The sequence below is a fragment of the Sitophilus oryzae genome, unplaced genomic scaffold (assembly GCF_002938485.1).
Source record: "Sitophilus oryzae breed Bouriz unplaced genomic scaffold, Soryzae_2.0 scaffold_496_pilon_pilon, whole genome shotgun sequence".
Lineage (NCBI taxonomy): Eukaryota > Metazoa > Arthropoda > Insecta > Coleoptera > Curculionidae > Sitophilus > Sitophilus oryzae.
Genome location: NW_022147080.1, coordinates 2400071 through 2425296, shown reverse-complemented (window position 1 = coordinate 2425296; position 25226 = coordinate 2400071). Strand labels below are relative to the sequence as shown.

The following is a 25226-nucleotide window of genomic DNA, read 5'->3' as shown; positions in this document are numbered from 1 at the left end:
CAATACTCCGTGTCGTATGTAGTGAACAACCCTGTATAACAGCGGTCGATAAAAGAGTAATTATAATTAATACAATTTTTAGATTAAAAAACGCAAAAAACAAGCCTCTTTACACAATGGAAATAAGATTGTGACATATGATTATGACAAGATTATGACAATATGATGGCAATGAAAAGTTGGTTAGATTAGTTGTACTTTCTAAATCGTATAAACTTGATTGTGATTATTTTGGAAATACGTCCAACTTTTAATACGCATGCGCAAAGTAAGGTCCTCGAGAAAGACAAACCTATCGAACGTTTCATAAGTGCAATAAAGAAGGTTTAAAAATGGCATGTCGTGATGTTTGAGACATATTTTTTAATGCTAAACCTATGGCGTTCATTTACCCACGTAGTTTTACATGAGATACAACTTTTTATAGTGGAAGAGCTATGTTGCAAGACTTGGCATTGTTTTACATTCTCTGTTTTTGATAAGATCTTTTATACGCTATATTATCTTTATTTTAAATCACTTAAAAAGCTTTATCATCGTTCCGGAAAACAACTTTAATTACATCCAGCCTTTTAATTAGTCGAAGCCCGGCATCAGCCGGAGGCGAATCCCGAATTCCGTTATAAATCCTTTAAGTAATCATTGCCATCGATTTTTAATTGAATTAAGAGCTCGGGCTAAAAATCCAACAAAGGATAATAAAGTAGCCTTAAAATTTTAATCAGGTTCGGCCTGGAGAGTGCCATTTGGTGTCGCCGCTAACTTACACTTCATAAAAAATCATTAAGGCGTCTTCTCGGTGTCCTTTTTTCTGTTTAATTCGATTAATTTCCGCTAGTCTGGTTTCCAGATTATCTTAGCTCTGGGCGAGGCTTTTGATCGGGAAAGCTTTTAAAAATAACGTAATTACAGCGGAAATTTTCTTAGATTATTGCGCTATTATATAGAGGTTTGACTTTCGGTTCTATCGACGTAACGAAATAACTATCGAGAAAATTTATCACATTATTTTTGCGAAAGTATCTAAAATATTTTGGTACTCATATTAATCGTTGTCTTTAAAGTAAAAGTAAATGTTGCGTTAGCGTCTCCTTTTTGGCGCAGAAGCTAATCTGGACGGGGCTTACGTTATTGATACAGAATCCGAAACGCGGACCTTGGCCATATCATGGTCAATGTCCTCTATTGACTTGACGAGTGTCTAAATCGACTCTTACTCATAAGATATCCGCTCTCATTGTTCTCGTGTGTCAATATATTTTACACTGTTGCCATGGATCAACAGCACGACAGAGTGTCCAGACGTTCACCCGTCCATACACTCGCATCGTCTAACGTCGCTTAACTTCGGTGATCCCTCGGAAACCGGTGCTTCGACGTAGCTGGGCCGTTGTCCTAATTAGGGAATGCAATCCCGCAAATGCTGGGTCTGAGATCCTTCTGAGATTCCGCGGGATGAAAGTTGTGGGATTTACCGTGCGGGATCCGCGGGATCGACACATTACTACTGGGTAACCGAATCGATCTCGATTAAGATTAAACCGCTTCGTTCCAGGCCGATGCGTCGACGTTCGGAACCCGGAGGATTCCCCTTACGGCTTGGCCATTAAAAATAAGTGAAACAAACAGGCTAATTGTCAGATTTCTTTCTGGCGTATGTGCGTAAGTAAAGAAAGCGTTTATGTAGTTCTTGTGGACAATTTCGTCAAATAAATTACCGGACATAATTATTGGGACAAGCAAAATTTTAGGGTTAATTTAAAGTTGAGTATCTCTTGAACTAAAAAAGATTTTGGGATGCGGTTTGGACCAGTTTTTAGATGAATCTATTGTGATTAAGATGCTGATGTGGTTTTCCAAAATATATTTAACGAATTCTCGTATACAGGGTGTTTTATAAGAGTGTGAAAATTTGATCAAGAATCTTTTTACCGCAAACTTACAATTTTTAAAAAATCGAAATTTTTACCAAGTACAACTAATCTGTATTGAAATTAGAAAAAACAATTTGATCGGTTTTTTAATTTTTTTTTTTGGTTTTAAGGAAAATACGACGTTTTTTTCGAAAAATATGCATTTTTAGTCATACGTATGGCCCTAAATGGCACAAAAAGCTTTGTACATTCTGCATATGCCAAAAAAGTATTCATATAGAGTGTATCTAAAAATAAATAACTAGCTTGATATTCATTAAGCTATAGATCAAGAAAGAATAACTACTCTTATTCATTCGATACGACGAGGACCTCGAGCTGTTATTGCTGCTATTAAAATTGTTATAAAAATATTGTTTTTGTCAATAAAATAATCTCTGCAATCAATACTTTCCTTAAAAATGTGTGGCTCATAAAGGAATGAAGATAATGGGATAATTTAAAAAATGAAATGTTAGGAATACATTTAAGATTCCAGAAAAGTGTTTTTTATCCAAAATTCCCGTCTCATTTTTTCCACAGTTTGTTTTGAATTTATTGCAAAAAACAACGTTTTGATTTACCCCAGTATAAACCCACCTAACCGAAGAATATAAACCATTAAAGTAATAAAAAATAATGCCAATAAATTTACCTTCACACTGATATCATAATCATAGAAATCGAATTACAGAATAAAAAGTGATGAGACATCAGACTTTTGTGCCGGAGAGTAAAGAAATAAATTCATAAACATTATTAACATAATTAATATCTTACACAAAAAATAGCGACCTTGTGACAAAAACTTTCCTTTTATTGAAAATTTAAGTCAAAATATTGCGAAGGGCTACTCTTATATCGGAGGCGATGGGAACAAGCATTTGCTTCTGCACTTGATAAAAAAATGATACCCACCTATACCTTACACTGCATACCAAAGGGCGCCACTTATTTCAAAAAGATGCTAAGTGTATTAATTGAATAGAAACTAAAATTAGTATAGCTATTAAATATTTTGAGAGACCGGATCAACCAATGAAACAATTCAAATACCCAAAAAAATAAGATTTATTACTTGTTAGAAATATTCGGTACCTATTCGGCACAGCAGTTATGTACATTAATATACAAGAATTATATTTAAGAAACTCTATCTTAAAACTTGTTTAAAATCAAATTATATCTTTTCAAATATTATTCAAACAATTATAATATAAAAAGAATACTTTTTAGAGACGGTCTTGGTTATATTCGTATAATAAATATTTAAATTTGACTTGACTTATTACGAAGATTCATGAACCTTTTTGTTTATATATAGTTAAAGGGAAAAAGATTAAAATCTGTACCCAAGATTGCCCTTACAGGTCAAAGATCATAATGATATAAAAGGTAGAACATAAATAGATGTTAAATCTGAATAATCAATCAATATAACATGATTATTTTAATAATCAAATACAAGTAAAATTTAAGCAATGCTGAAGGCAAATACTTAAAGTGTTAAAAAAAAATAAAACATAACAGGACGCTAAATTTTATAAATTAAGGGTTAAAGTAATGCTGAAGGCAAGTACTTAACCGGTAAATGTGAAATGTTAAGAATAGTTAATTTCTTAACAAACTAATGATTATTTAAAATCAAATTAATAAAAGTTTAGTTTACTATAAAAAAATATACTGGCCTTGTATACCAAATTATACTAAAAAAAGGATCTTCTTAATGATAAAAAACATCATAGCATCCAACTTCTTCTCAGAGGGGTGCAGGGCTGAAATCTAACCGAACAGGCTGCTACTGATTAACTCGGTGATTGAAAAACTCGAAGAAAAACTTGTGGAAAAACTTGGCGAAAAACTTCTAGAAAAATATGCAGAACAACTTGCAGAAAAACGTCTAGAAAAATGTCTAGAAATACTTGAAGAAAAATACGTGGAAAAATGCTGAGAAAAATACGTAGAAAAACCTAAAAAGAAATGCACGGTATTAGCTTCACCTTACATTTTAAAAAACTCGAAAAATTTACGAAGGTACCTATTAATTTACCTCATTGTGAAGGCACACAATCAATAATTATTTAACATTTCGTCTCAAATAAGGGCTGGACACCCATCAAAAAAACTGGAATCTAAAAGAAAGGCATGTGAAGGTTTTTTCTAACGAATGGAATGTCAAAGAAAATCTTACTAAAACTATAGATCCATTAATATCTCAACAATCAAAAACTATATGGGATCTCCATCCATCTATGGGACAACAAAATCACAATATTTTTCCCATATTGTGAAAAATACCAGCCAAATAAATTTAATTCTCAAAATGGCACAGTGACCTCGGTAACGGCCAAATCCGAGGTGGCGATTTTGACGTTTCCCGTCTTGTCGATACACCAGGGTACGATCCAATATTTTCGATAGAGAGCGTTCCGAAATTTAAGTGTTGTAGAAATGTAAAAAGAATATCGATACAATAATAAAATACCGTCTATAATAAAACAAAGTAGCATTTTGAAAATGAAAATGCTACAACCTAAAGCCAAGAATAATCTCCCTAAAAAAATAAATAATATATACAGGGTCCGGCAATAGTGCGTCGGGCATCTGTAGCTCATAGAATAAAATATTTGAGAATTTTGTTTTAGTGCAAACCTAAAGTATGTACCAGGATGTATTTCAGGAAAATATTTTAACTTCTATAGGGTGGCTCAAAAAAGTGTGGGTGGACGTGGATGATTTTTTTTAAATGGAACACCCTGTATATCATTGCATTTTTGGATTCCTTTCAGATCACTTTACATACACCTAAGATATAAATAAATATATTTCGATAGTTTCAGAGATATTAAAAAATAAATCAAAAATATATATTTTTCAGCCCTTCTTAAAAAAATTATTAAAAATACAAGAACTGTTCTGAAATCAAAATTATATTAGGTATTTACTTTAGATAGTCTGTACTTACTTTGCTATAAATATGAATATTGTAAATTATACAGGATGTTCAAAATTCTACGCCAAACTTTCTAAAATATAAAATAATTTTTCTTCGTTTTTTTAAATGGAAGACCCTGTATATTATTTTTTTATTAGATGGAGAGTTTAAAAATGAATATTTTTTGTATTTAGAGTATTTCAAAATTCTTAACGGTTTCGCAGATACACGCAGTAATATTTCATATGGCGCTTTCAATGGTAAAATACGAGAGAAAAATCATTGGGTGGCTGATGATAAAAATTTACTGTGGAAAATGCCATATGAAATATAAAACCGCAAATATCTGCGAACCCGTTAAAAATTTTGAAATACTGTAAATACAAAAAATTTTTATTTTTTAATTCTCGCTCTATTGAAAAAATAATATACAGGGTGTTCCATTTAAAAAAACGAAGAAAAATTATTTTATATTTTAGAAAGTTTGGCGTAGAATTTTGAACATCCTGTATAATTTACGTTATTTATATTTATAGCACAGTAAGTACAGACTATCTGAAGTAAATACCTAATATCGTTTTGATTTCAGAACAGTTCTGGTATTTTTAATAATTTTTTTAAGAAGGGCTGAAAAATATATATTTTTGATTTATTTTTTAATATCTCTGAAACTATCGAAATGTATTTATTCATATCTTAGGTGTATGTAAAGTGATCTGAAAGGAATCCAAAAATGCAATGATATACAGGGTGTTCCATTTAAAAAAAATCATCTAGGTCCACTCACACTTTTTTGAGCCACCCTATAGAAGTTAAAATATTTTCCTGAAATACATCCTGGTACATACTTTAGGTTTGCACTTAAACAAAATTTTCAAGTTTTTTATTCTAGGAGCTACAGATGCCCGACGCACTATTGCCGGACCCTGTATAAGTCAAAGAAAACTCAAAATAAAAAAAAGAATATATTTATATATTCCTTTTCTTTTTCAGGTATGAACTGTCTTAAAGAGCTCGAAGTGGTGATCCCCGTGGCAGTACGCGTAGAAGACACTGTTACATTACAGTGCAAATACGACTTAGAAGGAGATCAGTTATACACAGTAAAATGGTACAAGGGTAGCAGAGAATTTTACAGATTCGTCCCAAAAGAACTGCCCAACACCGTCATATTCCCGTTGCCAGGAATCGACGTTGATGTAAGTTACAGCCTCTATAATAGTATACTTTAGAAATATTACTTCTTCCTCATTTGGCATTAGGACGGTTTTCAAAATATTTGCGTTTAAAAGTTCTGATGCATCGATTTTAGCATTAGCGAAATCAGGAGATTCATTTATTTAAAATCTCTTTACATTTTATCATTTCACTAATACTAAAATCGATGCATCGTAATCTTTAAACGCAAATATCTTGAAACCCGTTTAACTTTTCGAACTAAACGAAGAGCACCTGTTTTACGTAAAAAAGTTCTAGCTTTTTATATCATTGGTTGAAATTATTTTATCTATAAGGATAAAAGAAATACCACCAGTAATACTCTGTACCTTAATGGAAAGTACCTTTTCAGGGGTCTTACGGAATTTTTCACAATCGCCGTTCGGTTTGACCTTAACTTAAAATGTGTGTAAGAGTACCAAATTTCAGGAAAAACGTTTTACCAATGTTCTTAAAAATAAACAAAATATATTATTTTTATTTAACTTTTCGAGGGTTGTCTTTGGGGAGTATTTTAGGGGATATGTTCATAGGAACTTTTTTTTTATTTGGGTCACAGGTTACATCATGGATGATTTTTCTCAATGCGCCTCTGTCTTTTGTCATCTCGATGACATCGTGCATTGGCTTGCTACAGCTAGTCGTGATCTGGTCTATCCATCGAGTTGGAGAGCGGCGACGTGGTCTACGTCCCTCCACCTTGCCTTGAATTATGAGTCTTTCCATATTGTCCGGACTTCTCCTCATTATATGTCCAAAATATTTTAGTTGTTTTAGTCGGATTTTACAAGAAGGCCTGTTAGTAATATTAAGTTCATTTATAATGGAAACGTTTGTACGGCGTTCAGTCCATGGGATACGGAGCATACGTCTATAACAATACATCTCGGTAGCATCGATTTTCTTACATTCCGCCTGCCTGAGAGTCCACGATTTGCAGCCATACGTTCAATATTGGGAGTACGAAACAGTTCACTAGCCGGTTTTTGGTGGCTCTTGAAATCTGGCGGACTTTCCAGATCTTGGTCAGTTTCCCAACAGCTACCTTTGCCATGTTGCACCTACGCTTCACCTCTTCTTCCGATGTGCCTGTATTTGTCAATAGTGATCCCAGGTATACGTATGACTTAACTACTTCAAAGCGGTCGATATGACTTATATTTGGATGGTTGTTATGTTACCTATCAACTATCATAATTTTGGTTTTTTGTTTATTTAGTTCCAGAGCCGATTGCTTTCGTTTTCTACCCTATTTACTAAATTGATTAACTCTTCTTGACTGTTAGCAAGTAGTGTTGTATCATCTGCAAAGCGTAGATTATTTATTTTTTGGCCATTTATTGAAATGCCTCCTTCCCATGTTTCTAGCGACCTTCTCATTATGTATTCTCCGTATATGTTAAATAGTTGAGGAGACAATATACACCCCTGTCTGACTCCTTGTTCGAGGGAAAATTCCTTTGAAGCTGAATCCAGTATTCTAACTGATCCTGTAATGTGCTGATACAACTGAATGATAAGTAAAATAAGGTGTTGCGGTACCCCCACTTCCTTTAAGATTTTCCACAGGTGATGCCATCTGACTTTATCGAAAGCTTTTTTATAGTCTACGAAACAAATATAAAGAGGAATGTTGAATTCTCTTGCTTTCTCTATGATTTGGCGCATATTCAGAAGATGTTCCCGAGTGCCTCTGCAATTGGTGAAACCTGCTTGTTCTGCTGGAATTTCTCTTTCTAGAAAAGCTTTCAGTCTTTCATTTATAATTTGCAACATTACTTTACTGGCATGTGAGATGAGGGAAATTGTACGATAGTTGCTGCACTTATGTATGCTCCCTTTCTTGTGGAGAGTGACAATGGTGGAGTGTGTCCAGTCGTCGGGCCATTCTCCTGTGTGCCATATTTTATTACAGATCAGATGAAGCATTTCTAATCCAGGTTCTTTAACGGCTTTTATTATTTCTGCTGTCATTAGGTCTGAACCTGGTGCTTTATGGTATCTTAATTTGTTTATGGCCAATTCAACTTCACTTTTAAGGATGTCCGGTTTTTTCTCTGAATTTTCGTGGTGGTCGACATAGTTATATTCTTCACTGTCTTTGTATAAATCTTAGCAATATGATCTCCACACCTCAATAATGTCTTCTTTTTTGGTTCTTAAAGTTCAATTTTGATCTTCGATTGCCCAATTTCTGGCTTTAAAGTCCCTGGTAATATATTTTATTTTTTTGAAGAGGTCTTTGGTTGGTTATTTAGACTGTGTCCCTCGATTTCTTTGCATATATCAGAGTAAAATTGTTGTTTGTCTCTTCTTGCTCCTTGTATTATTGCCTTATTCAGGTATGTTAGTTCTTCTTTCTCTTCTTCTGTATGTATGCCTTTCCGGTGGAAAAGTCATCTGTCTTCGATGATCTGGAATGTCTCGTTCGATAACCAGTGTTTTCGTGTTATCGGTTGATCTTCTTTTTCTGACCCTGTTGCAGTTGTTGTGCATTTTTTGAAAGCTTCCCATATTTCTTGGGCTGTTGTATTTTCTGTTGAGGTTGTCAGTTGCTTGGAGAATTTCTTCGCTGTTTCTTTTTATTAATCTTGTTGGTGTTATGTGGTTGAAGGGTGTTTTGAGTTTGAGTTTTATTTTGGCAAATAGGAGCTGATGGTCTGATCCACATATTGCCCCTGGTAATGTACGTGCTGTTTGAATGGAGGATTTCCAGCGGGTGTTGGTCAATATGTAGTCTATTTGGTTCCGTGTTCTGTCTCCAGGGCTTCTCCAATGATACGGATAAATTCCTTCGACCAATTTGAGGGTATTTTCTTATTATTTCTAGATGTTTACGCATTTTTTTCACTTGCCACAATGCTGAACAGTCAGCTGCGGTAGTTGCTAGATAGCTGTTCTGTGACTTGAAGTTCTTCTCAATATCGTTAAACTGACCCACAATAGAATTTTCAAAAATACCAGCCCACACGTTCAATTTCTGAGGGTTTTGTGTTTGCACCTCGTGAAAAACCCTGGGGTTGTCCTCAGCCCAGTACCGACAGTTGTGCCGATTAAAGACAGCGTTCAAAAAGAAAGTACACTCATCCGAAAAAACACACATTAAATAGGAAATTATTATCATTCGCCACTCGTTCACTCATAGTTTCACAAAATTGCAAGCGACGATCAAAATCGTCTTGGTTGAGTTCTTGTACCAACTGAATTTTGTACGGGTGGAACTTGTGTTTTTTAATATCCTTTGGACACTTGTACGATTCAGGCCGGTCTCATTGGCTAATTTTCTTGTACTCAGCGTACTATCCATGACAACTTGGCCCAATACGAATATCTCCATAGTTTCATTTACTACAGGATTTTCCCTCTACCTCTTTTTATTCATAACGGAACCAGTTTAGCGAAATTTTTCTACTAACTCGTGAACAATTTTGCCATAAAGGTGTCTGTCAGGGTAGCGTTCATTGAATATCTGCGCAACCCGATTGCCACATTCATTATTTTTAAAATAAAGTTCGATTATTTCCACTTTTTCTGCAAGTGAGTACACCATAATTGTTAAAAAGTTTAACGATATTGAGAAGAACTTCAACGCAAATTCAGTTTTCACAGAACAGCTATCTAGCAACTACCACACCTGATCGTTGTTACCACACCACACTTGATTGTTCAGCATTGTGGCAAGTGAAAAAAATGCGTAAACATCTAGCAATAATACGAAAAACCCTCAAATTGGTCGAAGGAATTTATCCTTATCATTTCTCTGGTAAACGTTTAAATAAACTTTTCAAATTTTAATCCTTCATATTTTCTCATTGACTCGACCGATTTTCAAAAACGAAGCGAGAATATATAGAGAATAGAAAGCCCTTTTCACTGCGGTACCACTTGACCCCCCTTCCCATTTGAAAAAAATTGGGGGATGACACCCCCGCTTAGAGGGTTGAAGATTTTGCAATTAATTTTGGGGCAAAAGTTGTCCCCCTCACAAATAAAATTGACGTGTTTTTGGATTTTCTGAAAAAAAATTACCCAGGCCGTTATGCCTTGCGGAACGTTTTCGATGGGCCACCCTGTATATATTTGACTCACCCTGTATATCTATAAAAATATTTTTTAAATGTGAACTACTATTAAACACTTATTTTGTAAAAGGTTTGGAGTGAAAATTTCAAATAGGAATCCTGATACAGAGCTTTTCCGGAATATGTATGTGTCTTTATTTAAATACTAAAATGAAAGCAAAGAATTTAAATTGGTAAAATTTGTAATATATTTTATTAACAATACAATGCAAAAAGTTTAAAAAATTCGTTCATAGTAAATGAATTCCGAGGTTTGTATCCCATAAGGGCTTAAAGCACTCCACTACTATAGCTTATATTATATCATACTCTGAGATCTATAGAATCACCAACCAAGTTAGATACATCGTTTTTTCACACCCTGTATAAGTCTAAATTTTTATATTGCTCTAGCCGCAGAAATCACAAAATTATAATACTTTGATCAATAATTACATTGAAAATTCTCAAAGCAACCTATTGAACGTTAAAGACTTGTATTAACGACATATTTCTAAACTTTCTTATTTAAATGTTGTCCATATAAACCCGCCGGCACGGAAATTTACGTTTATTGACCGAGTTCTTTGATTCGTACAAATTCTAAGCGAACTTTGTATAAACTACGACGTTTATGCCTTTCTCTCCTTTAGAAATTCCTCCACCGTTCATATTTATTCCTTGCTGAGTAATAAAATCGGAAAACTTATGCATTTTCCTGTTTTGTGCATAGTTATTTTATTAAACGCTTTTTACTGCTTACCCTGCTGCTGATATTTACGACGAATGTTGGTCGGTTTAGAGTTTTCCTATGAAAATTCATGTATATATGCGAGTAAAGTACTTTGAAAACTGAAACGTATATGTACGTTGGCAGTTTTCGCATTTGTACAAATAGTTTTAGAGGTCGTATATAATTAGAATAAAATACTTTATACAAATCCGCATTAAAGTTATTGCAAATCCAGACACAATATTTGTAGAATTATATTAATTATAGCATATAGAATATAGAATTGGCCTAAGATCAGATAACCATCGAATTCGGGTTCTCAGAGCTCCAGAAAGTCGCGCGAGACTTCAGGCTATCAAATCTGTACCAAGATATAACGGAGGAACTGTAATGTTCTGGGGAGGTATTATAATGGGAGCAAAAACTCTATTGTTACCACTTCAACAAACTTTAACGGGTCGAGATATGTTGATTTGGTGCTAAAACCAATCGTTAGTCTTTGGAAAGCTGCAATTGGTGATAATTTTAACTTCTTGTACGATAGTGCACCTCCCCATACCAGCAGAGTGACTAGAGAATGTCTTGAAACGGAAGATGTCATAGTTTTGGACTGGCCTGCATGTTAACACCCCTATAACTTTTTTATTTTTTCAGATAAAAAAAACGAGATTTGATATGTTAGTATATGACATAAATTAGGATTAATTGGCGTATTCTATTGTTTTTGGTCACTTCCTGTCACCGGAAATGACTACAACTTTTGATTTTTAAATGGCATCCTCGGTATATTTCTTCTTTATTCGATAGGAAATGACACTTTGAATAGAATGACATGTCATATGTCAACTTTTGAGATTTTCGCATATGGTTTATTTGAAATTGTAACATGCGGTTTATAACGACAATTTCACTCGTGTGCTAATGAGCCACACTTGTTCAAATTGAAAAAATTGAAATATGATTACAAATATGATATGGGTATCTTTTAACCGGCCAGGACAACACACGAATGACATAAAACGATCAAAACTATTTTTCCAAGGTACCTTGATTAAAAATTAGTGTTTTTAACACAACCATGGCACTCTAGATTCAAATTTTAAATACGATTTTTTTAAGGAGTCTTTTTTCTACCCCCTTTTTTAATTTAAACCAGGTCTCTTTGAGAAGAATGGACGCCTTCTTTAAATTCTATTTAGAGTGTCATTTTATATCGAATAAAGTATAAATATACCGAGGATGCCATTTAAAAATCAAAAGTTTTAGTAATTTCCGGTGAAAAAGAAGCTGACCAAAAAGAAAGGAATACGTCAATCAATCCTAATTTATGTGATATACTGAACAGTTTTATTTGTATCCGTTGTTGTTTACACCTGCCCACTACTACCTTCTGTACTATTGGTGTAAAAATTCTGTATATGGTGTAAAAATTGCAAAAATTTAATCATCTAATTTTGACACAAGGGGTCGCGCTTAACTTTTTCAATTTTAATTCAATATTCATTGTTTTCAAATTATATTATTAGACTTTGTTGTATTTTGTGAATGTATAAATGTTTTCTTAGTATAAAGTTGCATTATAGTAATTTAAATTATATTACATACATATTGTTACGTTTTTCGTCGAAATAACAGTTTTGCCCATCACTAGTCTCTTGTTTTATTTTGGGGACCACTAATAAATTCTTTTTTTTTGACGAAGGAAATGTACGTTTTGTGGCTTTGAAAAAGGTTAAAACTTAACCGACACGTTAGTTATATAATAAACACTTTCTAAACCCAGAAAAAGTTTAATATTGACCAAAAACCAAGAACCCTTTAAATAAAAAATAATAAATTCTTTATATATTAGGGAAACTTAACTTTCTACCGCTATTTGTAAAATCTTGGAAGTTATCGTACCGGAACTTTTAGATATTCCTTTAGCTAATTTACGGGAAATATACTTTTCAGCAAGATGGGGCTTCCCCTCACAACTTTGAAAATATTAGAATTTTGTTAAATTATTATTCCTCAAATCAATGAATTGAAACCAATTTGTCCATTCTCGTTTACTGATTTTGAGGATTTTTGAAATATGAAATATATCGTGGCAACTACAACAATGTTGAACACTTGAAAAATGCTTTAATAATCCAAGCTTTTAGATATTTGCAAATCCATCTTGTTATAATAAATTCCGTTATAAAAAAATATATATTCAGAGATTCAGGGGTAATAGTTCAAAAGTAAAATATATCAATTCCAAATTAAATTATAATATGTGTATGACTATTTTAGTAAATTTCATTTTGATTTTTTTGCGTTATTTATCACGGCCTACTAATAAAAAATTATATATTTTAAATATTGCAGTAAATAGTGAGAATAAATATAGCGTGTTATATATTTTTGAGAAGCTCATAGTAAGACGGACCATATGATTTATAAAATATACAGGGTGATCCATTTGAAAAATCATAACTTCAGCTCATATTTTCAAAAATATTTTTTCCGTACAAAAACAGACTATGCCACTGTATTCTACGTAAAAAGTTCTACAACAATAAATTTGGGGCTATGAAAATTTTGTTGACAGCATTTTTTGTTTAACAAAAAAGTGGGACAGGTTTGTACAAACCGCGCGCGCGCGCGTATCCTCCTTTCTTTACTAATAAGGGAGATACCATCTGATTTCAACTAAAATGGGACACCCTGTACATGCTACAAAAAAAATTCTCCTAGGTACACTCTATATTATGCTTCATTATAATTTAACCCAAACTTTTATAGCATACCAGTTGAATGTGTACCATGACGTATCATTGCGGTAGTTCACTCTCTATATAATCTTAAAAAAATTTCATAAATATAGCTGCGGTAGTAAATCTCAACGCAACTCTATTTAATCACCTTTTTCGACAAATAAAACGTCTAGAACGGTAAGGTTACGTTAAACTAGAAAATATGGGGCCAAGTTGGGACTCGTCGCTTCTTATTTTCCATAAATTCATCGTTAAGAAGCGGAGAAAATGAAACGGGGTCCCTCCCCGCCGATGCCGAGTTGTTTATTGTCGAAACTTCTTCAAGCGTCGTAATTTATTTCCAGATAAAACGCGAAATAAGTAAACGAAGAATGTTGCCAGCGGACGCGACCCCCTTAGAAATAGACCGGGGCAAGTTTATAGAATACCTACTTATATCCAATTAAAGAACTACTTATATCCAATTAAATTCTCATTCAGTTTAAATTTATCGTATAAAATTTTTGTATCTAAGTTGTCATCATCATCATCATTTTCAGTTTATTTAACCATTTTCAATTATGATGTAGCCTTCCTCACATATTTAGACACTCTCTTTGTAGTTGGACCCATTTACTGTCCTCCATTCACGCAGTTGTGCAGCTCTGAACTGTTCATATAGTCATAAAGTTCAGAACTATTCCTCGACGAGATCCCTTTTCCCATCGAGCTCCTAGCCTTCTATAAATTAGTGCTCGGAGGCACCAGTCTATCGCGCACAGTTCCTTTCAGAACCGTTCTCGAGTAGCCCAGGCTTAAAGATCTGGAATTTGAAATTCGTGAATGGAGGACAATAATTGTTGTCTATTGTTGGCTATGCGGGCCCAAGTTATCCCTGCTAATTTCCTAATATCATGGTCCCATCTCAGATTCGGTATTCTTCTAGGTCTCTTAGTTCCTCGTGGGTACCATGCTGTAATTTTTGTGGTCCACCTGTTGTCCGTTCTCCTTGGCAGGTGCCCTGCCCATTGCCATTTGAGGGATTTGACTCTGTGTCTATTACCTGGGTCTTTTGTCGTATCTAGTGATGTAAACTTTAGTTACTTATATGGACTCGTAACTACTAGTTACTTTTGGTAATAGGACTCGTCACTTTAGTTACTCGTTACTTTGGTACTTAGTATCGTTAGTGTATAATCGTTGTTTTGTGTACAGGTTCCCAAGTAGCATTTTCACGACTTGCGACCACATGTTTACTAAACACAACATTGGATTAGTTACAAAATATAGTTAGCTCCCTACCTTGGGTATTAAAATAAATTTAAACGTTTTTATAACGTTGTGCCGACGTTGGACTAGTACTACAGCAAAGTAGAAGCTTCTGCGACGTCGAATAAACGTTGTCTTGTAACGTTTTTTGCTTAAGTGATCTTTAGGTGATTCGGACAACGTAGTTACAACATTGGACAATATAGAGTTTTCCGACGTCAGTTTCAGGACCTAGTCCAACGTTATGCAAACGTGGTCTGTTTTACTATTTCCAACGTTGTTTAGATTTCCTTATTCTTACGTTGGTAGGACGTCGAGCCACTGCCTTTTTATAACTGTATTGAACCATAACCTTAAATCTTAAATTTTCACTTCATTGTTCTGTTCAGTCAGACAGTTCAGTGCTGTTTTTGTTTTTATAAAAAAAACTTAATTAAAATGGAACGTAAGAAAGGCACATATAAAACTAAATTTAAATATACATCGACATATTATACCGATACTTTATTCACTCCCTCGTTTATTTAGAATATAGAGGGCGGCACAAGCTAGACTCTAGGATGACTATATTAGGCAATCTTGCGACCAGTATACTACCTGTTAAGGCTGAAATCCGACTTTATTAGTCCAGTATGCGACTACTCGAACTACTCCATCTTAATCTCCAAAACAACAAAGTGAATGTCGCCATATTGTTGTATAAGAAAATGTTTCGTTCCTAGAATAGTAATTCTTGCTTTTTAAATACATTAACTTGAAATATTTGACCCTAAACAACACGCGGAAACAATTTTTTTTTTCGACTGCGAATAAATTATTTCCATTTTACTAAAAAAAATTCAACAAATGTTTTAAAACTTCTTTAATTTTAAGGCCCGTTAGTATTTATCAAAGTAGAAACAATACATTTATCAATAAAGTTGTTTGCGTTTAACTTTTTTGCCTTGGGTAACGAGTTACAGAGTTGGTTAAAGTGTTTCAATATTTATGATCTTCAAACATCCTCCACACTTAAATACTTTTGTTTTGTTTTCCTTTACTGCCATCTGACATATGTCTCTAACTAAATGATAAAAATAATATTTTTACTATAATTATCCCAATTTAGGATAATACGCGACTTAGACGCCATATTATTTTAGTTTTGTATTTCTGTGAATTAGGATTTTAAACAACGTTGCAGTTTGTACTAAATTAGGCTGCTAGCCAACGTAGGTCTCGAACGTCGTTTCGACCCAAAAATTATTCTCCAAACTAGTGCAGACTAGGGTTGGCACGAGGTTGTGCCGACATTGCGGCCCGACCGACGTTTGGTCGCGTGACACAACGTTGTCCCGACGCGAAGTCCAAATGCTGCTTGGGTACTTATCGTATAAAATTTTTGTATCTAAGTTGTCATCATCATCATCATTTTCAGTTTATCTAACCATTTTCAATTATGATGTAGCCTTCTTCACATATTTAGATACTCTCTTTGTAGTTGGACCCATTTACTGTCCTCCATTCACGCAGTTGTGCAGCTGTGAACTGTTCATATAGTCATAAAGTTCAGAACTATTCCTCGACGAGATCCCCTTTTCCCTCGAGCACCCTCCTATAAATTGGTGTTCGGAGGCACCAGTCTATCGCGCACAGTTCTTTTCAGAACCATTCTCGAGTAGCCCAGGCTTAAAGATCTAGAATTTGAAATTCGTGAATGGAGGACAATAATTGTTGTCTATTTGGCTCCGCTGTTTCAAGATCTTTATCGCAGAGTTTGCAGCAAAGACTCCTTGATACAGGTTGAGCTTGTTCAGATAACACTTGACAGCCATGTATCCTGTCAAGAGGCCTGTTATAATCCGCACTTTATTCCTGCTAAGCATTAACAGTTATTTTGTTGTTTTACAGCTAGGTCCTTGAATAAAGGCTTTGCTGTGCCTGTGCCCCTGTCTGTTTCTCCAGTAGACATTCTGCTTTTCCCTGATCCAGAGTTTTAGTGCACTACGGGCCATACATTTGGGTATTCCCAGTACTGGTTCTGGACCACGATAGGATGCCGATGATCGGCTTTTTCGTTGCCTTGGATGCCGCTGTGGCCCGACACCCAAAAAAAAGGGTCTGACGTGGTTTTGCCAAATACCTCAAACCTGATCCTGCTCCTAGCAGAGTTCGGCCTCTTACACCAATCCCATCCTCTGCCGGTTCTACTACTAGAAATAGTGTGAACAAAAAGATCAGGCACCATCTAATTATTCTTCGCCAACAAAATGAAAGCTGATTATCCAATATTATAGTAAACTTTTAATAAAACAAAACGGAAAAAATTCTTTAGAGACTATGCATATTTTATACCGTTTGTAATAGTACGCCTTTTGAATACTTTAAAACGATTTTTTTCTCTCTTATTTATTACCCACTAAAGTCTCATAAATTCGCAAAGAACTAGCTATCCGACGGGAAATTCTTCAAACACAAAACTTTTTTAAAAGAGAGCTTTGTTACTTTTGCGAATAAACAAGCCGAACGAACCGCTGAAACGAAAGATTTTCCTATCGTTTTAACTTTTTCTTCTATACGCTATGTTTCCACTCTTTTTTTAGTTTTGCTGAAAAACTATGCCAAAGTATCTTTTTCAAACCGGCGCGCGACGTACTTATCCCGAAAACAACATAAATTATCGTAATAATGAGGGGTTTTTATAAAAAAAAAACGTGCTTGTTAAAGCGTTCGTCTAAGGTCTCGTCTACACCATAAAGTTTACCTGACAGTTTTGCGTGCCATGTAAAACGGAAGACCGTCTAGAAAATAGAGGGGGGTGCGGTTCTCAAGACGGTCGTCCGTCTAAGCTCCGTCTACACATAACGTTTTACTTGTCAGATAAAACAGTGTAGAAAAAAAAGTTGAAAGGAAGAAAACATGGAATTTTGTTACAAAACTGTATTTACGGTTTAAATTTAGTTTGTAAACAAGCAAATTAATTGTGAATATAATATCCTTTATATATATATATATATATATACAGGGTGCTACAAATTCGAGGTACGAGCATTGGTATCTCGGAAACCGTAATAGATACGAAGATAGTTAAATTGGAGCAAAGTTGCGCCTTGGGCTGTTCACCAAGATGCCATTATTTTTTTTAAGATTTTTTAAAAATTTCAAGGATTGCTGAGTTTTTTGGAAAAAACGGATTTTTTTGAAAACTAATTTTATTTTTTCCTGTCGTTACTTTTTAGAAAATCAAAAAACTAATTGCTCATTCTCATAGCCACTTTATTAGAGCTATCTGATAGTATTTTTAGATTTTCAAATTAGCTGATAATTTGTGAGATATAGAGGCGAACTTATTTTTTTTTAAATTTTTTTTTTTTTTGAGAAACACATTATTTATACAAATCACGAATACATAGTAAAATTAAGAGTCAAGTAGTTTATGTATAAAAAACCTTAAGTAGCTAAGTGTGACAAAGTTTATGTAATAAACACAATAATTATTTACAAAAATTATTATTTTTTTTTTCATACTTATTTACCCGCTATTGAAAGTTAAAAATAAAATCTTACAACACTCACCAAAATCAAAAAAACAGTGCCGAACATAATCCAAAAATTACATAGAACAAATTCACAAACACACACAGCATAATGTTTACTATAATTAATAAAACTAATATCAACTTGTCAGAGGATGGCTACATATTTTTTTTTTAAATGATTATTCGTAAGACCAAAACGATCCACGTATGTATATTGACTACGGCTGAAATCGCACTAAACCTAATTTATATTTCATTGGCCAATAAACTGTAAAAACACTATTCTTTTTATGGTTTCCAAAATATTACTTCTTATATATACATGATTTTTTTTTATATAAAACAGGGAGAAAACAATAAACAAATTAATTTAACAAACTAAAATACACTTGATTCAAGTTTTTTATGTCAGTTCTATCATTCATAGATTCAGGTTCTTTTTTAATATAGATCATTTCCAAAAATTCTCTTTTATGCTTGTTGTATTCAGTGGCTAAAATTTTGGTCTCCTGATAATTCATTTTGTGATTTGTCGTGCTTTCATGTTTAGTCAGAGCAGTTTTATTTTTTTTTGTCATACTTATGAACTTTTAACCGGTTTTCTAAATATTGTGCTGTTTGCACTTTGCGCTTGAGCCAATTGAAAGATTCAAATAAATAATATCCAGATCAGCAATTTAAAGATATTATTTTTAACTTTTCTTATTGTGAATTTGAAATTCTCAGTGTACGATATCTAATAATTCGCATAATATTAATCGTAGTTACTATGAATAAATTAAGCTTCTACAAACTAGTTTCTAATGCTTTACATAGTCTACATGTTCGAAAGGGTTACCACCCTCCCTATTGCACAAATTTATTTTTCGTTCAATTTTATTTATAGCTTTTGAATAGATCTTCTGATATTTTCGAATGCTTACTTGTAAAATTTTAGTGGGTAAATTAATTTGTAGATATATTACGACTTTTTTTGGAACTGTAGTTTCGGAATAAATTTAATCGGACCTTTTAAAAAAAATAATTTTATTTTTCAGAAACTATTTGAGACAGAGTTTAGCAAAAATGCTTTTATATCTACTAGTGGGTAAATGAATTTGTAGATATATTACGACTTTTTTTGGAACTTTAGTTTCGGAGATATAAATTTAATCGGACCTTTTAAAAAAAATATTTTATTTTTCAGAAACTATGTGAGACAGAGTTTACTAAAAATGCATTTTATATCTACTAGTGGCTATTATACTAAAAATTACTTGTAAAATTTGAACCTGTCGAATTATTTGAGGTCATCAGAGGGTCCAGGTACCTCGCTGGCCATTATACTGCTCTACCATTTCCAATCCATCTTCCGGGGAAATGATTTGATTGTTTATATTACATTTTATTGATATTATTTTTTATTATTTTATTGCATTTGATTTTCCGGATTCAACCCACGTCCCTGCTAAGTTTGAAAGCTTATTGTAACGATGAATATATTAAATATTAAAAAAAACAGAGCCGGACTTGAAATTAGTTTAAATAAATTGTGTTCAAATTTCCAAAACAAAAAAAAAATATTAAGTGTGGCATATCATTGTACTCAGGATAGCGAGTCCTTTCAAAATCTGTAATAAAAAATGCAGGTCCGTATTTAAAAAAAATAAGTTGGCCTCTGTATCTTACAAATTATCAGCTGAATTGAAAATCTAAAAATACTATCAGATCAATAAAGTGGCTATGAGAATGTGCAATTAGTTTGTTGATTTCCTAAAAAATAACGACAGGAAAAAATAAAATTGATTTTCAAAAATATCCGTTTTTTCCAAAAAACTCAACAATCCTTGAAATTTTAAAAACTGTTTTGATGGCATCTTGGTGAACATCCCAAAGCGCAACTTTGCCCCAATTTAACCATGTTCGTATCTATTACGATTAGTGAGTTACCAATGCTCGTACCTGGAATTTGTAGCACCCTGTATACAAAGAAGCCAAAGCAAGAGTAATGATACATAAAACATCCTCAGAGCTACCAACTGGCAAAGGAGTACGACAGGGAGACGCGATATCCCCAAAGCTGTTGACAGCAACACTAGAAGAAATCTTCAATGAACTCGACTGGACCAACAAGGGATTAAAAATAGATGGAGAATCTAATATTAGCTGTGACATTGTCCTAATAATAATAGTAGAAGAATATATATATTTGGGACAACTAATACGCAGCTCGGAATTTCTACTACCAGAAATCAACAGAAGAATTAAGTTAGCAAGGAGTAATTATGGACGAAACTCAATCATATTTAAATCTAGAATGCCACTCTATCTAAAGAAGAAAACATTCGACCAATGTATATTATCAGTCATGGCCTATGCATGCGAAACCTGCACACTTAAAATGGACATCATAAGGAAACTGCAGGTCCCACAACGCTCAATGGAGCGAAATATTCTAGGAATAATTAAGACAGACTGTAAAATAATAGAGTAGATACGACAAAAAACCCAAGTAATAGATGTCATCCATAGAGTCAAATCCATCAAATAGTAATGGACAGGACACCTGGCAAGAAGAACGGACAACAGATGAACCACAAAAAGTACCAAACCTGAGATGGGACCATATTAGAAAATTAGCAGATAACTTGAACCCGCACATAGCCAACAATAGACAGTAAATGGGCCCAACTACAAAGAGAGCATCTAAATATAATCATAATTGGAAATAGTTGAATAAGTTCAAAATGGTGATGATATTTATTCATACAGGGTGAATCTTAAGTGCAAATATTTTAATGGTAGTAGGTATATTTCGATCCAGAAATACGTCTATTGAAAAATTTATTGAAAAATTTTTGTATTATACTTCATACTATTAATCACACACCTAGTTGATTAATAAACTACATACAGTTAATACCAAACAAACTTTTAGTCATGTGATTAAGCTTGAGCGGCGCAGCGTTGCCGGAAACAAAAATAAATTAATTATAAATTAAATATATAAACATTTATTATTTATATCAACAAAACTTACCTTCTTAACAGCATTTAAGGGACATAAAGGGCCATTACTACCGCTCTACCGTTCAAATTATTCTAATAAAGTTGCGGTGAGTTTTTTACGCTATTAATCTAATTAATCTTGTACACTTCGCACTAAAAGAGGTTCTAAAAAGAACAATGCTGGACTCCAAGGTCTGCTAGTAAACATTTTCAAGCTTAAAGTATCACAAAACTATTTATTTAACCCAAAAACTCGTAATACAAAACTAAAGTGTCAAAACGAATGACAATTTCAGGAAATAAATAAATAAATGTGGCAACTTGACATTTTTTATAGCAGAGCTACCACCTAAATCCCCAGCGCGAAATTTAAATTCCAGTTAGACAGCACGGCACCGAATATATCCATGGTTGGCAACAATGAGTTTAAAAATCGCGCCCTCGATTACGTAACTAAAAGTTACATTGATAGGAAATATATTTATATAGACCTCTTTAATTCTTATTATATGTTTCAGTAAAATACTTCAAATCGTTGAACCAAAACAAACACTAATTAGCTCTAAGCATTATCTCAACTTCCCTTTGAACCTCCCTTATCGCCTCGCCCTGCCTTGTCACACAAGCCGGCCATCTTTCTCAATTAAATGCCCGGCGACGCGCTACGGTCCCTCAGCCGATATCAATCTAATCAGCGCCTGTCCTTGACTTGTTACAGTTGAGCAAGAGCACCCCCAACGAGGTGGTTTTGAGGAACGTCCAGCCGGAAGTCAGCGGCAAGTACAAATGCGAAGTTACGTCGGATGCGCCCAACTTCTTCATGAAACAGAAGACGGGGACTATGTACGTTATTGGTAAGTATAGATCTTTTATTTTTTTTATAAATTAACATTTGCTGTATCTTACAATGAAAAAGAACAGTGTGTGGTTTAATATTTTGAGGGTGGCACAAACTCGTCACGCAACAAAAATTGAGAACACGTGTAGGTATCAAGTTAGACAAAAATTAAAACTACCCATATAACACAACACAATCCTATAGATATCTTGAGGATATTCACCAAGGATATAGTAAATATCTTAGGGATATCCGAAAACCAGAGGAGGATATTTATGGGATATCCAGATGGGACAAAAAAAGTCATCTTCAAGACATCCCTAGGCAAGCCTTTTACTTTTTGATTTAGTTTTATTTAGCCACATTTTGACGTTATTCATTGGATATTTTTATTAACAGCTCTAAAATATACCTACATATTATGTCAATGAATTTTGGGTCAAAATTTAGAAGTTTATTTGTATGAGTTAAGAGCTTTTAATTTATACTGTACCATCGAAAAAAAACGGCGTTCAGTTGGCTTGAAAATTACGATCGATGACATTCCCCATATAATTTTACGTACAAAATAACAACAATCTTCATTTCCAAGCCACCTCTGACGCCGTTTTTTTCGATCGTATGGTATTATACCAGATTATACTACCCTTTATGGAGTCTAGCAGTTTATGTCTAGCAGCAACAGTTTACATCAAAGTTAGCACACAGGATACAGGTATAATTGCTAACACCATACATTCCAGAAACTCACAATTTAAACCCCAAAATAGGATTTCTGTTTGAATAGATCAAACACGAAAATGGGTTTAGGGATAAAGAACAAGCGCTTTTCAACAAATTTTCACGTATAATTTTGACACAAATTCTTCATTGTGAGGCCCTGAGTCGTTCGTCGTTTTTCGATTTTAGTTGAGGTTAGGATAGAATTTCTGCTAGAACAAGGCTAGAACTATGAGTATAAGAAAAAAACTAAGTCAAACTCAACCAGTTTTGTTAGCTTCAGTCATTTTTAAGCCCATCCAATATCGACAAATGACCGAATTCACCTCGAATTTCACTAAATCAAAGAACTGAATAATATATATATAATGCAAAAACCATCAAAAACAAACAACTGTCGAGATGGATTGTGGGAAATTTTTTGCGCGGGCCGGGCGTTTTAAATTCTCTGTATTACTGGGAGTGGCCAAGCTCATAAATATCCAGATTATCCAGAAGATACCAACAGGATATTTTGTTGCCTTGACGCAATATATGACGCAGTAATATATAATATATCTATCTGTATGGTTTATTGCATTTTATGTAATATAAAAAGTTGTACATTATTTATTTTTCCTAAATATCTAGACGATATTGTTAGGATATTTTATTATCATGAGCATGTTTGGATATCTCAGCTGGATGTACAGCTGGTTCCAAAAAAATGAATATGACTCTTTACACATTTTTTTCGAATATTTGGGCAGTGTATATTTATGTGTCAAGTATTTTGACATGTTAAGGTTATTGTGACATTGTATAAAACAACTTTGCTTTTGACAAAGTGGCAAATAAATTTTTCAGAACGTCAGCATGACATGAGTAGAGAAATGGGGGACTGGTATCATAGAATATACTGCCCGAACTAATAAAAATATGTTTTAAATCGTATTCAATTTTATTGGAACCAGCTGTACATTAGATAAACGATAAAGATATCCATAGGATATTCTATTCTGAGACATCTACAGGATTTCAGGATGTCTGGAGAATATCCTATAGATGTCTTTATAAGATGATCTTATAATGGGACATTCCGACATTCTATGAATATCCTGCGGATATTGTGTGTTATATGGGTATGGTAATATAATTTTGTCTTTATTCATTGATAGACTGTTGTTGATAGAATTTTAATTAGAGTCATATTTTTTGCTGTTTTAAAATGTCAAAGAAGCACAACATTTATTTAGTTTAATGCTACAGAAAGGGTGATAATAGTTATATTATAAATGTGATACTTTAACAACAGCAAAAAATATGACGTTAATCAAAATTAATAATAACCACTTATCAAAGAATGAAATCTAAATTATATCACCATTGCCTTTTAATTAAAATCCACCATATTTTTATGTGTTTTTTTTATTTTTTCTAAAACGGTATGAAAATTTGGGAAAGTATAAACGTAAACTATAGAACATAAAAGCAATCAAGATACGATTTTACGGCCAACTTAACTGTGTATTTTTTTACGATAATACAGTGCTTTTTTTTCTCTGTTCTACGTGCGTCACTATCAATTTTTCGTACAATTTTATTCAAACCGATTGCAAATATCGATAATTGCCGATCTGGCAAATCGTCCATTCGTAATGGATATTGCCCCAATAGCAATAATTAAAGTTTGCTAATAAACGGAACGAGTATCGAACAAAAATATTTGCTTTCATATAAATAATATTGTTAATTTCCAATCTGTGTCGTTTTATTAATTACACAGCCAGACGCAACGTTCAAATAAACAAGTTTTTTTATCAACTAAATGTATTTTTGCTTTAAAGCCTGTATTCTACCTTCAATAGTATGGGTTCTTTGTTATTTGTTTGCAATAGGTAGTTAAGCTTCTTTATTTTGTTTGGTAGTAGACATATTTACAGTGAAGTGAAAGTTTTTTTAAAGAACTTAAAATTATCTTTCCAAAAACATAGCATAATTGATCTTTTGTTATAATCCCTTTCGAAATACAGAATTTTTAAAAGTTTGCCATTTTTAACTAGTAGGCTTTGGACCCCTTATTGATGATCTGCCGCTTGAATGTTTGCAGCTAATTTCGAGAATAATTGAATAGACCTAACCAAGATCCCAGCCGTTGGCCGCCGAGGCCGCCGGACTTAGCGCCTATGCATTTTTAACTTTGGGAAAGAATAAAGGTTCTTATTTATAATTGCCCGTATAATCTAGACAAGAATTAGAAGTACTTATCAGTTATGCGAGGGTATCTTTCATTTCCACCGGGTTAATGAATTCCGCGAGAAATTTCATGTC

The 25226-nt window shown here is 33.5% G+C and overlaps 1 protein-coding gene across 1 annotated transcript in view; it reads left to right on the top strand.

Annotated features, from left to right (window-relative positions):
- The first annotated feature begins 5839 nt into the window (after window positions 1-5839).
- Window positions 5840-25226, top strand: part of LOC115886775 (B-cell receptor CD22-like) — an 83099-nt gene continuing 63712 nt past the window's right edge. Inside the window, exons 1-2 of the mRNA XM_030906059.1 lie at window positions 5840-6047; window positions 22077-22212. Of these exons, the coding sequence (XP_030761919.1) occupies window positions 5844-6047; window positions 22077-22212 (340 nt within the window). The 5' untranslated portion in view covers window positions 5840-5843. The remainder of the gene's footprint in view (window positions 6048-22076; window positions 22213-25226) is intronic.